The 12,498-nt window shown below is 47.3% G+C and overlaps 1 protein-coding gene across 2 annotated transcripts in view; it reads right to left on the bottom strand.

Annotated features, from left to right (window-relative positions):
• The window catches only part of SHCBP1L (SHC binding and spindle associated 1 like), a 159,453-nt gene that overhangs the window by 135,554 nt on the left and 11,401 nt on the right, over positions 1 to 12,498 (bottom strand). For both annotated transcript variants that reach the window (XM_073571334.1, XM_073571333.1), the window contains exons 3-4: positions 9,797 to 10,011; positions 147 to 233 (exon numbers count right to left, since the gene is read on the bottom strand). In XM_073571334.1, the coding sequence (XP_073427435.1) occupies positions 147 to 233; positions 9,797 to 10,011 (302 nt within the window). The remainder of the gene's footprint in view (positions 1 to 146; positions 234 to 9,796; positions 10,012 to 12,498) is intronic.

Below are 12,498 nucleotides of genomic sequence, written 5' to 3'. Positions count from 1 at the left end.
GGAGGCATTTGCTAATATTATTACACCTACTACATTTTGGAATAGGATCTTGGAGATGGTAATACCCCTTTAAAACCTTATAATCAATCGTAATCAAAGGTTAACAAAAAAAAGAATGATTCTCAAAAAATAACTACGGTACTTACAATTTGATCCTTTCTTCAATGAGAACATCGTAATTTTCACAATTCTCCTCACTATCCCAGTCTCTCCAAAGGAAATCAAAAAAGAATCTATAAAAGAACAAAAAAAATTCTAGAGATCAGCCTAGCAAAAACTGAAGAACGATTAAAAAAATAAATAAATATAGCAAGATGTCCAACTACCCAAAAATCATAGTGTGTAAAGCCTAAAAACAAAAAGCGTACTCATACCAGACAAATATTATTTTATAATCACTACTGACAAGGTCAAAACACGGTTAACAGAAAATTGTCGACACTGACAAAAAAATTTATTGTTAACTTACTGTAAAAGTTCACTCATTGAATACATTGGGGGACACAGGACGGTCGGTATACGCCCTGCCAACCTATACTCAGAAACTAAGCAACTCAGTTTAGTGCCAAAAGCAGAAGGAGATTAACCCAAAACCAGTAAAAATTCTAAACCAAAAGTCAATCAGGAACCAACATGACCTGAACCGACGGAAGAAAAACACAGGCCACATGTAACAAAACTGACCCCAGACAAAGAACGGGAAAGGGTGTGAGCTGTGTCCCACAACAGGGCAGGCTCCACGTTTTCGTGGGCCCCGGGCAAAAAAGAGACTCAGTGGGCTCTCTTAACACATACGACGACTCATGATTCACAGATATGGCAGAGAAATATAGGTGTAGTACAATGCCAAAGATGTCACTTCTTATATTACATGAGTGATATCTATTGAAAATTCTACAATAGCTCAGAAACTGGCGAACCCTCGCAGAGCATAGTGCGTGCGCTGTGGGGAATCAAAAGTCTGCAGTGACTGCAGAGTTTTCAATTTAGACCGGACAGTATAGTCCTTCATACAGTATTATGGGCACCACAGAATCTTTCATACAGTATTATGAACACCACATAGCACTCCATACAGAATAATGGGCCCCATATATTTCTCCATACAGAATAATGGACCCCATATAATGCTCCATACAGAAAAATGAACCCATTTTCATGCTCCATATAGAATAAAGGACACCATATATTGCTCCATACAGAGTAATGGAACCTATATATTGCTCCATAACACAATAATGGACCCCATATAATGTTCCACACAGACTAATGGACTCCTTATTAATGCTCCATAAAGAATAATGGGCCGCATATAATGCTCCAGAAAGAATAATGGACATCATATAATGCTGCATACAGAATAATGGACCCCATATATTGCTTCACAGAGAATGGACCCCGTATAATACTCCATATATAAAATATAAATAATCAAACACCTATCCTCTTTCCTTTCTGGCTGCAGCTCCGGTCTACTCAGCATCTTCTCTCTCCCTGCAGTGCCCAGCGCAGAGGGCGCACTGTAGTGACATAATCGCGCCCTCTGCCCTGAGACGTCACAGAGCCAGGAGACGCGAAAGAGACTGGGTGTTAAGGAGGAATAGTGAGAAGTATTTGAAAACACAATGGAGGGACCGAATTATGAGCCCCATAGCATGTCGGTGTCCCTGATGGTGAGTGGGTCCCCCCATGCCCCTTGCTCAGGGACCTTGCACCTGCCTGGGTGTGCCGTGTGGTGACGCCGGTCCTGTCCCCCAATATATTCATCGAGAATGTAGAGCTATTGCCGGCACCCCTGCATGGTGTCTCCTTCTCACTCCATGCAAGAACGCCTGCTTACTCACTGCCCCGGCGTGCTCCTGTTTCCTGTGTGCGTGCACCGCAGCTTTGGCGGTGTGCATAGTGCACACTCCCCTGCTCTTAAAAGGGCATCGCACATATAATAAATGCCCTCTCAGCTGAGAGGCATTTAGTATAATTTATACCACCTGCAAGATGGCTCCCAGCCAATTGCTGGGAGGCATATTGTATAAAACAGGGTTCCCCAACTCCAGTCCTCAAGGCCCACCAACAGATCATGTTTTCAGGATTTCCTTAGTATTGCCCAGGTGATAATTGCTTCACCTGTGCAATGCAAAGGAAATCCTGAAAACATGATCTGTTGGTGGGCCTTGAGGACTGGAGTTGGGGAACCCTGGTATAAAAGACTCCATCTCCCCTAGGAAGTTGCCAAGTGACATGTAGACTCATTGATGAGTAAGGTTTACTACTTGTAAGTTGTGAGGTCCCCTGGTCCCAGTGCAGCCAGTGACCTGAAAATGTATCCCTGGTCCCGATGTAACCAGTCCTGTATCCGAAGTGCCCTGGTCCCGGAGCAGCCAGTGCCAGAAAGTCGTCCCCTGGTCCCAGAGCGGCCAGTGCCAGAAACTCGTCCCCTGGTCCCAGAGTTGCCAGTGCCAGAACATTGTAACCCAGTCCATGTGTGGCCCAAACCCTGATCCAGTATCCTAGACCAGAATGTCTGAACCGAGTCCAAATCCGTGTCAGCAACTATTTCATAAAGGTGTCAGAACTTACTAGTCTGAACAGAGACCTAGCCCTAATCAGTGTCAGTATACCTGATCCCTGGGGTCAGCAGCTGAATTACCGGGCTCTGCCAAGGAGTGGTACTTGACAGCTACCTGAAGCTCCAGTGGACACAGGTAGCCGCTTAGCTATGCCCCTTCCTGGGCATGCCTGACCCTGTGGAACAGTGGGTCCACAAATCGACATGCCCCACCATTAGATGTAACAGAATTCCTGAAGCTCTATGTTAAGAATAGATGGATTTTTGGTTCTTACCGTAAAATCTCTTTCTTGGAGCCTTCATTGGGGGACACAGAATACCATGGGTGTATGCTGCTGCTGCTAGGAGGCTGACACTATGCAAAAACAAGAAAATTAGCTCCTCCCCGGCAGTATACACCCACCGACAGGCACCAAGCACCTCAGTTGGTGAAAAAGCAGTAGGAGAAGCAACGAGAAAAACTCGAACCATATGTACCAACCCAACAAGGGACTCTAAGACCCAACACGGTACAACTTAAACAGGGAGGGTGCTGTGTCCCCCAATGAAGGCTCCAAGAAAGAGATTTTACGGTAAGAACCAAAAATCCATCTTTCTTTATCGCCTTATTGGGGGACACAGAATACCATGGGACGTCCCAAAGCAGTCCCAAGGGTGGGAACAGCAAAAAGGAACGAAAGTAACCGAAAGGCTCAGGTCGGCCGGTGAGCCACCGCCGCCTGCAGAACCTTCCTACCAACCACAGCATCAGACGAAGCCTGGGTATGAACCCTGTAGAACCTCATGAAGGTGTGCAAAGATGACCAGGTTGCAGCCTTGCAAATTTGCATGGCCGAGGCCTGGTGACGAGCAGCCCACGAAGCCGCCACAGCCCGGGTGGAATGAGCTCTTACTCCCGGAGGGGGCCGCTTTTCCTGAAGATGATACGCTTCCAGAATGGTAGAACGAATCCAGCGAGCGATCGTGGATTTGGAAGCCAGAAGGCCCTTCTGGCGACCTTCAGAGATGATCAGCAAGGAATCGGACAGACGAAAGGAAGAGGTCCATGGCAAGATAGACACGCAGGGCTCTAACTACGTCCAGTTTGTGGAGAGACTTCTCAAGAGGACGAGATGGAGCCGGACAAAAAGAAGGAAGGACGATATCCTCATTGATATGGAAAGCGGAAACCACCTTTGGAAGAAAAGAAGGAACGGGCCTGAGGACGGCTTTGTCCTGATGGAGAATGAGGTAAGGGGAACGACATGACAAGGCCGCCAATTCAGAAACTCTTCTGATGGATGAAATGGCGATCAAAAAGGTGACCTTCCAAGAGAGAAGGGACAAAGGAATGTCCTGGAGAGGCTCGAACGGCGCCTTCTGGAGCGCGCTAAGGACGAGGTTGAGATCCCACGGGTCTATTGGCGAATGATGAGGGGGAGCCACGTGGGAAACCCCTTGTAGAAAGGTTTTGACCTGTGGTAGAGAAGCTAGCTCTCTTTGGAAGAGGATAGAGAGAGCAGAAACCTGGCCCTTGAGCGTACTGAGGGACAGACCTGCGTCTAACCCAGCCTGAAGAAACCCTAGGATAGACGGGATAGAAAAAGACATTGGAAAGACTCTTACCATCGCACCAACGGAAAAAAGCCTTCCAGTACCTATAGTAAATGCGGGAAGAGGCTGGTTTCCTGGCTCTGATCATAGTTTGAATAACCTGACTGGACAGACCCGATTCCTTCAGAATTGCGGTCTCAACGGCCATGCCGTCAAACTGAGAGACTGAGAATTCTCGTGGTAAAGGGGGCCTTGCGAGAGAAGGTCTGGACGGTCCGGAAGCCTCCAGGGAACGTCCGCGAGCATGTTGACCAGTTCCGCGTACCAAGGCCGTCTTGGCCAATCTGGAGCGACTAGAATCACTGGTACGCCTTCCGATTTTATCTTTTTGACCACCTGAGGGATCAATGCCAGAGGCGGGAACAGATACGGAAGTTGAAACTGGGACCACGGAGTCACCTGTGCGTCGCATGCAACGGCTAGAGGGTCCCTGGACCTGGCTACGAACTGCGGCACCTTGTGGTTCATCCGAGATGCCATGAGATTGACATCCGGGGTGCCCCAACGGTTGCATATCTGAGAGAAAACCGCGGGGTGCAGGGACCATTCGCCGGACGCTAGGCCCTGGCGACTCAGAAAGTCGGCTGCCCAATTTTCCACCCCTGGAATATGGACGGCGGAGATCGTCGGAACGTAACGTTCTGCCCAGCGGAATATCTTGGCCACTTCTGACATTACTTGTTTGCTGCGCGTGCCCCCCTGATGGTTTATGTACGCCACGGCCGTGGCGTTGTCCGACTGAATACGGACCGGCTTGCCGGAGAGGAGGGGCTGCCAGTGAAGAAGGGCCAGGAAAATTGCCCTGATCTCCAAAAGATTGATTGGAAGGAGAGACTCCTGTGGCTTCCAGCGGCCTTGGGCCGCTTTCTGATGGAACACGGCTCCCCATCCTAGAAGGCTCGCATCGGTGGTGATGATTCGCCACTGAGGCGGAAGGAAGGACCTCCCTTGGAGAACTGACGCTGGCCGTAGCCACCAAGTGAGAGACTGCCTCACTCTGAGAGGAAGCCGAATAGGACGGTCCAAGGACCTCGTGGTCTTGTCCCAGGCTGAAAGCAGAGACAGCTGGAGGGGGCGAAGGTGAAACTGCGCAAAGGGCACTGCTTCCATGGAGGCCACCATCTTCCCCAGGACCTTCATGCAGAACCGAATGGGAATGGGAGCAGGCCTCTTGAGAGTTCTGATGCCCTTGGACAGAGTTGTAAATTTTTCCTTTGGAAGAAAAACACGGGCTAGCTCCGTGTCGAATTCCATACCCAGAAAGGTCAGACGCTGGGTGGGGATCAGAATGGACTTCTCCTTGTTGACCAGCCAACCTAGGCGGCTGAGAGTGTCCAGGGTTATCTGAAGGCTCCGGAGACAGTCCTGGCGAGACGAACCCTTGATCAAAAGATCGTCCAGATAAGGGATGATGAGGATCCCTCTGGAGCGAAGGATGGCCATGACGGTCGCCATCACCTTCGTGAAAACCCGGGGCGCTGAAGCCAGGCCGAAAGGAAGAGCTGTGAACTGAAAGTGGTCTCCCTGAAATGCAAATCGAAGATACTTCTGATGTTGCACACATATTGGAATGTGCAGATAGGCATCCTGAATGTCCACCGAGCAGAGAAATTCCCCGGGCTCCATGGAAGCAATCACCGACCGAAGAGACTCCATCCTGAAATGAAGAATCTTCACGTGGCGATTGAGCAATTTGAGGTCCAGAATAGGACGAAGAGAGCCGTCTTTCTTCGGGACTACAAAGAGATGGGAGTAGAACCCGGAAAACCGTTCGTCTGAGGGAACGGGAACAATGACTCCGGCGGAAAGAAGGGAGGAAATGGCCTGCAGAAAACCCGGAATCTGGGCCCGCTGTCGCGGAGGCCGAGACCGGAAAAACCGTCTGTTCGGGAGTGAAGCAAATTCGATTTTGTAACCGGATGCGACGAGTTCTCTGACCCAAGCGTCGTCTACAACGGACAGCCAAGCATCCGCGAAAAAGGAAAGTCTGCCGCCCACCCTGGAAGAAATTCCAGGTGGGGGTGACCCGTCACTTAGACGAAAATCTGCCGGAATTGGCTCCTGCAGATCTGGAATATTGTCCTCTAGATCTCCAGCGAGGAGCGGGTTTGTAGGAAGGTTTCCTCTGATCCCGCTCTCTGGTGGCAGGCGGCCGATCCTGTTGAGTGGCTCTCTCCGTGGCAGAGAAGGGACGAAAGGGCCTGAATGGTCGAAACCCCCTTCTGTTGAAGGGACGTTTTGGTCGAGACTGGGGAAGCGAAGTACTTTTACCTCCAGTGGCATCGGAAATTATCTGATCCAGCTTTGCTCCAAAGAGCCTAGAGCCATGGAATGGCAGATTGGTAAGCGACTTTTTCGAAGTAGTGTCCGCATTCCATGACTTTAGCCAAAGGACTCGGCGTACAGCTACTATGTTGCTGTTTGCCCTTGCTACGCAGCCGGCCGCATCCAAGGAGGCAGCCAAAAGGTATTTTCCCGCCTGGTTAATCTGATCTGCAAGATCTGCCAATTCGTCTTGAGGAGCTGACGCTAAGATGCCTCTGCGAAGAATTTTTGCCCAAACGGAAATGACCTTCGCCACCCAGGCGGATGCGAAAATAGGGCAGAGAGAGGCGCCAGATGCCTCAAAGATAGACTTAGCCAGAGATTCAATCTGCCTGTCAGTAGGATCTTTGAGCGATGCCCCGTCTGGCAGAGAGAGCACCGTTTTAGAGGCTATCCGGGATACTGGAGGATCTACCTCTGGAGCCTTGGACCACTTTGAAAGCAGTTCTGCGTCAAAGGGGTACAGAACGTCCAAATACTTGCGGCCTGAGAAACGTTGCTCAGGGCGCTCCCAGTGTTTGGATAAGGTAGTATCGAAATCGTTGTGATTGGGAAAGGTTCGGGACGGAGGTCTGGCTCGTCTAAGGAGAACCGAGCTTTCCTGAGCTGGAGCCTCATCCTGTTTAAGTTTTAGTGTTTGGAAGATAGCTGCAATAAGACTATCGACCATGTCCCGCGTTTTAGAAACGCTGTTCCCCTCTGAGCTAGCTTCCGAATGAGAATCATCGCCTGACTGAAGGCTGTCATCCGAGGAAGGAGAAGGAGGCCGGGGAGCGGAAGGGCCCTGCGAGCTCGAAGACGAAGTGGACAGAGCCCGCTTCCTAGAAGTCCTTCCCTGTCTGTCTCTCTGAAGGTCGCGGTCAGGTGCGGACGACTCACCCCGAGAGGTGGTCGGGGCAGAGGTGGCTGAGGATAGCTGAGGTAATCGTTCTAAGACCTGGACCAGCGACTGAGATACAATGTCACAGTCTGTTTCTGACTTGACAAAAGTAACGGCCCACTCCGGGGGGAGAGAGGAGGGAAGAGCGCCCTCCGCCCGGGACTCTGTGCGTTCCTGAGATGCTGACATATTGGAAGGACTGCAGGGGGGGGCAGAATGGGGACGACTGACACGATGCCCACTTCTTTTTACAGCGCGCACAGGCGTAATAGGTAGCGGTGGGCCTGAAGCAGAGATCCCCTGAAGGGTTGGGCATAAGTAAACTGCACTGAATGGCCGCAGATATTAGGGAATAACTGCCGAGGAGAGCTAATCCCTGTCCCAGAGCCGAGCCTACCGAGATTCTGTGCGAGCAGCAGAAGAAACGCCGAAGTGTCCCCCAAGCAGCGCAGGAAGGAGTGAAAAACCAGGAAATCCTTGTGCTGGAAGATGGGGGCGGAGCTTAGCGGCTGCGCCGTGATTGGCTAACAGCGACGGAGAGGGCATGACAGAAAGGGGAGGCTGGCATCTCAAAGAGAAAGAAGCCCTGTGATGGGCTAGAAAAGGCGCGCTGAAAAGAGCGCGCTCAGGAAGGGAGGAGGGAGCAGAGAAATTCCCCTCGCTGAGGGAAAGTGAAAGTGACGGCGCCGCAACCCATGCCTACCCCGACATACCGCGCTCAGGAAGCAATATGACAGCGGTCCCCTGCTTGCGACGCTGCTGCAGTGAGTGAAGGGATCCCCAGAGTCTCCCTGACGAGAAAAGGGGAAGGGAAGGGACGCAAACAGCTGTGTGAGCGCGCGGCAGGCAGAAAGGGCGGGAGATTCAAAATCTGTGGACCTGTAATCCCAAGGTCCAACTTCTCCCATGCACTGAAGCCTATGCGGGGCCGGAGGGAACGTACAGGCACTTACCTGACGTCCCTGAAGAGGATGACTACAGGGGCCCACGGGGAAACGGCAGGCCGCTGGGGGGAAGGGAGTCCTCTGTACCCGCATCCTGCAGAAGACGGCTTGAACCACCTGTGATCGCCGTCTTCCTCTCAGCCCTGTCCCGAGAGAGGGGTGAGGAGGGGGATTCGGCAAGGACCAGCCACCTGTCCACAACCCTTATCACCGGAAGGTGATAGGGAAAAGTCCTGCCTGCGGTACTGAGAGTTGCGATGTGGGTGACACCACACTGCTCGCTCAGCCGCATGATATAGGAAATCAGGGTGATAAGTATACCCTGTTTCCCAACGGAAAAAACCTAAAAGATAAAAGAAGAAAGGATTAAAAAGTTCAAACTAAACCCTGAAAGGAAAAATTGGATTAATAACTGCGGATCTGGGGAGATCCCGGTCCGCCTCCTACAGACACTAAGCACAAACTGAGGTGCTTGGTGCCTGTCGGTGGGTGTATACTGCCGGGGAGGAGCTAATTTTCTTGTTTTTGCATAGTGTCAGCCTCCTAGCAGCAGCAGCATACACCCATGGTATTCTGTGTCCCCCAATAAGGCGATAAAGAAAACCTTTTAATAATTCTTAAATTTTATTCTTAAATTCAGGTTGTATTAAAAGGGAGTTTGCTAAATAAATTTATCTTCATTATGCAATCATGGAGAGGAATTGTGGCAAAAAGTGCTTCTTTTTTTTTTTGTAATGTAACAATTCATAAATTTTCCAGGATGCCTTACACTACCAATGCAAAGACCACTGTTTGCTAAAAGGCAAAAGTGGCATGTAGGATGCAAAAGTGCATAAAAAAAAAGGTAAAAGTAATGGATATACAGTATGTAATGTTGGTAATTATACAAAATGAAAAAAGGCATATTACACCAGAAAAATAACTGGTAAACTCCCTCATTTTTATCATGTCGTGTGACCTGAGTTTATAGGCAAATCCAAATCACTACTTAAGAGTGTTTAACCACTTTCTAATTGATAACTTACAGTTCGAATTCCACTAATCCAATATTGATGACCTATACGGACAGCCGACACACCCACAATCAGCTGCCATTACCATTGGCAACAGCAAGATCTACACAGTATATTAAGTGGTACGCCACTACTTTAGCACACTATTTAGTAGCCAATACATAGTGAGACCGAACAGTAGTGTTCCACTTCGTGCATGGTTCACATCACTGCTGGAGTTAGTAACAGCATTATCAGCTAGAGTGCTGAATGTCGGACCCCACTGATCTGATATTTAAGTCCTATCCTTACATAAAGGTCATCAATATCTAAGTGGTGAAAAATCTCTTTAAAATCTAAGCAGCAATATTAATGTACTTTCCATTTCCAACAATAAAAGTACAACTAAAAACAGACAAGACTGAATACTGTACATTTTTACCACTATAACTTTATTATTCTTCCCTCTGCATCATATACATGCAAATGATTGTACCTTACAATTTCCAAGGCTTGTGCAATTTCACAGGTTACATCATCCTGTCCTATATTAGGGTAGATTTCTAGCAGAGGGACGCAGTGATCAAGTTGTTCCAAAAAATCATCAATCAACTCCCTTTGCATGTTAGCAATATTGGAAGTAAATGGTTCTACAATATGAACTCTGGCTATTAAGTATGAAGACACATTTGGGCAAGGCTTGCTTGTAACCTACAAAAAGGAGAATATGATTTTTAAGATTCTGGAAAAAAAAACCCGCTATAAATTATTCTATGACATATAACCATGTCAGTAATTAGTTAATTGCTGTGGCTCTGATTGCTAGTACTTTTGATGATCACGTGTTATATTTCGGACATTTTGTTCAGCCATGGATTCATAATACATCTTCTATGACAGCCTTAAAAGAAATCTTACATCAGATTTGTGTGCCCGTACTACAGGCAGCATGAATCAGATACTGGCTGTGTGATCGCAGCCGGCTATATATTACTCTGAAATGCAATGGAGTTTGAAAAGACTTTGAAAAGACAGTTTCTTCCTGCCCTAATATTTTGACTGACAGGTTTTTTTTTACAATATACATGCGCTGTACGTCGAGTGGAGCAGAGTAGGGAGAAGATGGCTAGGGACCTGTATCAGACTAGTCAACCAAGACACACAGGCCTATATTCATCAAGACTGTATGAACAATGCTGGTCTAGAACAGGGGGCATACTGGAGTCAGACACTCAGGATTCATTATTAATTTTTGTGCAATGTTGTGTTGCGCAAAAATTTAGCAACCTAGCTTTTCAGGCCAGCTTTGCCTAGATGGGTGGAATGATGGCATGACGCCACAGCTTGTCTAACTCATGACGTGCTATGTCGTACCTTAAACCACAAATCTTACTCCAGGCTATGAGGCACACACCACTCTTCAGACGTTTCTGATTCATTAAGAGGGGTGCGCCTGAAGTAAAATTTCTGATGTGAGGTACGCCATAGCAAATCATAAATTAAACGAGCTGTGGCGTCACATCACCATTCCCAAGCCATCTTGGAAGAGCTGGGCAAAACTAAAGCACTGCACAAAAAAATTGCAGCTTTTCAAAGCAAAAGCTGCAATTTACACCACAATTCTGGCATAATCACTAGATCAATCGGGGCCATTGTCCCTGTACATTTCTTCCAAGATTGTTTCATCTGGAACACATTTCAGAGGAAAACATACTGGTTCACAATTCCACAGCCAGTGTAAGATTCAAGTTGCCTGTGGTTGGTTTTAGTCCGATTTATTTCAGTCAAAAATTCTAAAATTATTTACAGATGCAACGTGATATATATATATATATATTTAGAGTCTGTTCACACTGGAGCAATTTTATGTGATTAATTATGGATCTGAGAGATGTGTCATTTGTTATAATCCAAAATAGCACACAGGAAATCTGACAGGGAAATAATAGAGACAACCACGCAATCATGAGAATATGGGGTCAGAGATTCCCTGTGAATAAAGCATTGCTTACTAACTTCATGAGCATACAGGAGAACTCCTGTTCTTCTGGTCAGCGGGGGTCCCAGAAGTTGGGACTCCGAGTAATTATTTATCACCCACCTTGTGGATATGAGATATAGGTTGTTTACGGGACAAACAAAGCCTTTTTTTCCCAAGCTTTCTTGCTGAATTAGAAATTCATGGCTAAACTACAATACAATGACTCTAAAAGTGCAAAAAAACGTGTTTGACTATGGCACAGGAGGCACATTTTCCCCACTAGACAAACTGAGAAGAGTAACTTATACTAGTCAAGGCTGACAATAGCCGATATGTGTTATTATTGGTTTTGCACACAAAGATTCCTTTCTAGTGCGCTATACCTCTGTTGCCACATGCCCAAAAAAAAAAAATGTACTTGTCTCAAAGATTAACTATTCTAGAGCCAGTTTAGCTTGTGATTTATCTTCTTTGTTGTGTCTACATATTAACACATGGCAATTCTTTAATGCAAGTTGTGCATTTAAGACACATCTTAGTTTGGTAAAACAAGCTTTTACATATACATTTTACAAATCTGACACGGTTTAGATTGTTGTGTTGATTTTAGGATGTTTTTGATTGAGAAAATTTACTCTAATTTGTATTAGCCAATTTTCCGATTATAAAATGTTTACACTTTGTCAACAACACAAATATTTCCTTACATGAAAAAAAAATTATTGAATTGCAGCTGTTGGGCACTTGTCACATTAAGGAAGTGTTACGTTTTATGTAAAGTGATACATTACTTGAGAACGGGATACCAATATCTTCATTGAATAAAACGTCTGAGGACTAATTCCCTTCTCTGTCAATTCTTTTACCATAACAGAAATGGATGACATATTACTAAAACAAGCCATCATTTTTTGATAGTGGGGCCTGACTAATAGGATAGCACTAATTCTGAGTAGACCTGACTACCCACTATCCAATTGCACTGTTGGTGGCCCTGAGCACTGTAGAGACACGGGGGTTCAGCGGGTGCCCTAGTCTCCTAGCTGAAACCAGATGGACTGCAGAGACTTTGAAGACTTAGGCAAGAAAGTGAAAGAACTGGGAGCGCAGGTGGTCTTCTCTTCCATCCTCCCAGTGGATGGCCATGGAACAAGGAGGTGGAATAAGATTCTACAGGTGAACAACTGGCTACGTCGATGGTGCCGTCAGCAACGGTT

The sequence above is a fragment of the Dendrobates tinctorius genome, unplaced genomic scaffold (assembly GCF_039654945.1).
Source record: "Dendrobates tinctorius isolate UK_male_01 unplaced genomic scaffold, ASM3965494v1 ptg000029l, whole genome shotgun sequence".
Lineage (NCBI taxonomy): Eukaryota > Metazoa > Chordata > Amphibia > Anura > Dendrobatidae > Dendrobates > Dendrobates tinctorius.
Note: the sequence above shows the minus strand (reverse complement) of the source record. Positions and strands in the feature narration are given on the sequence as shown.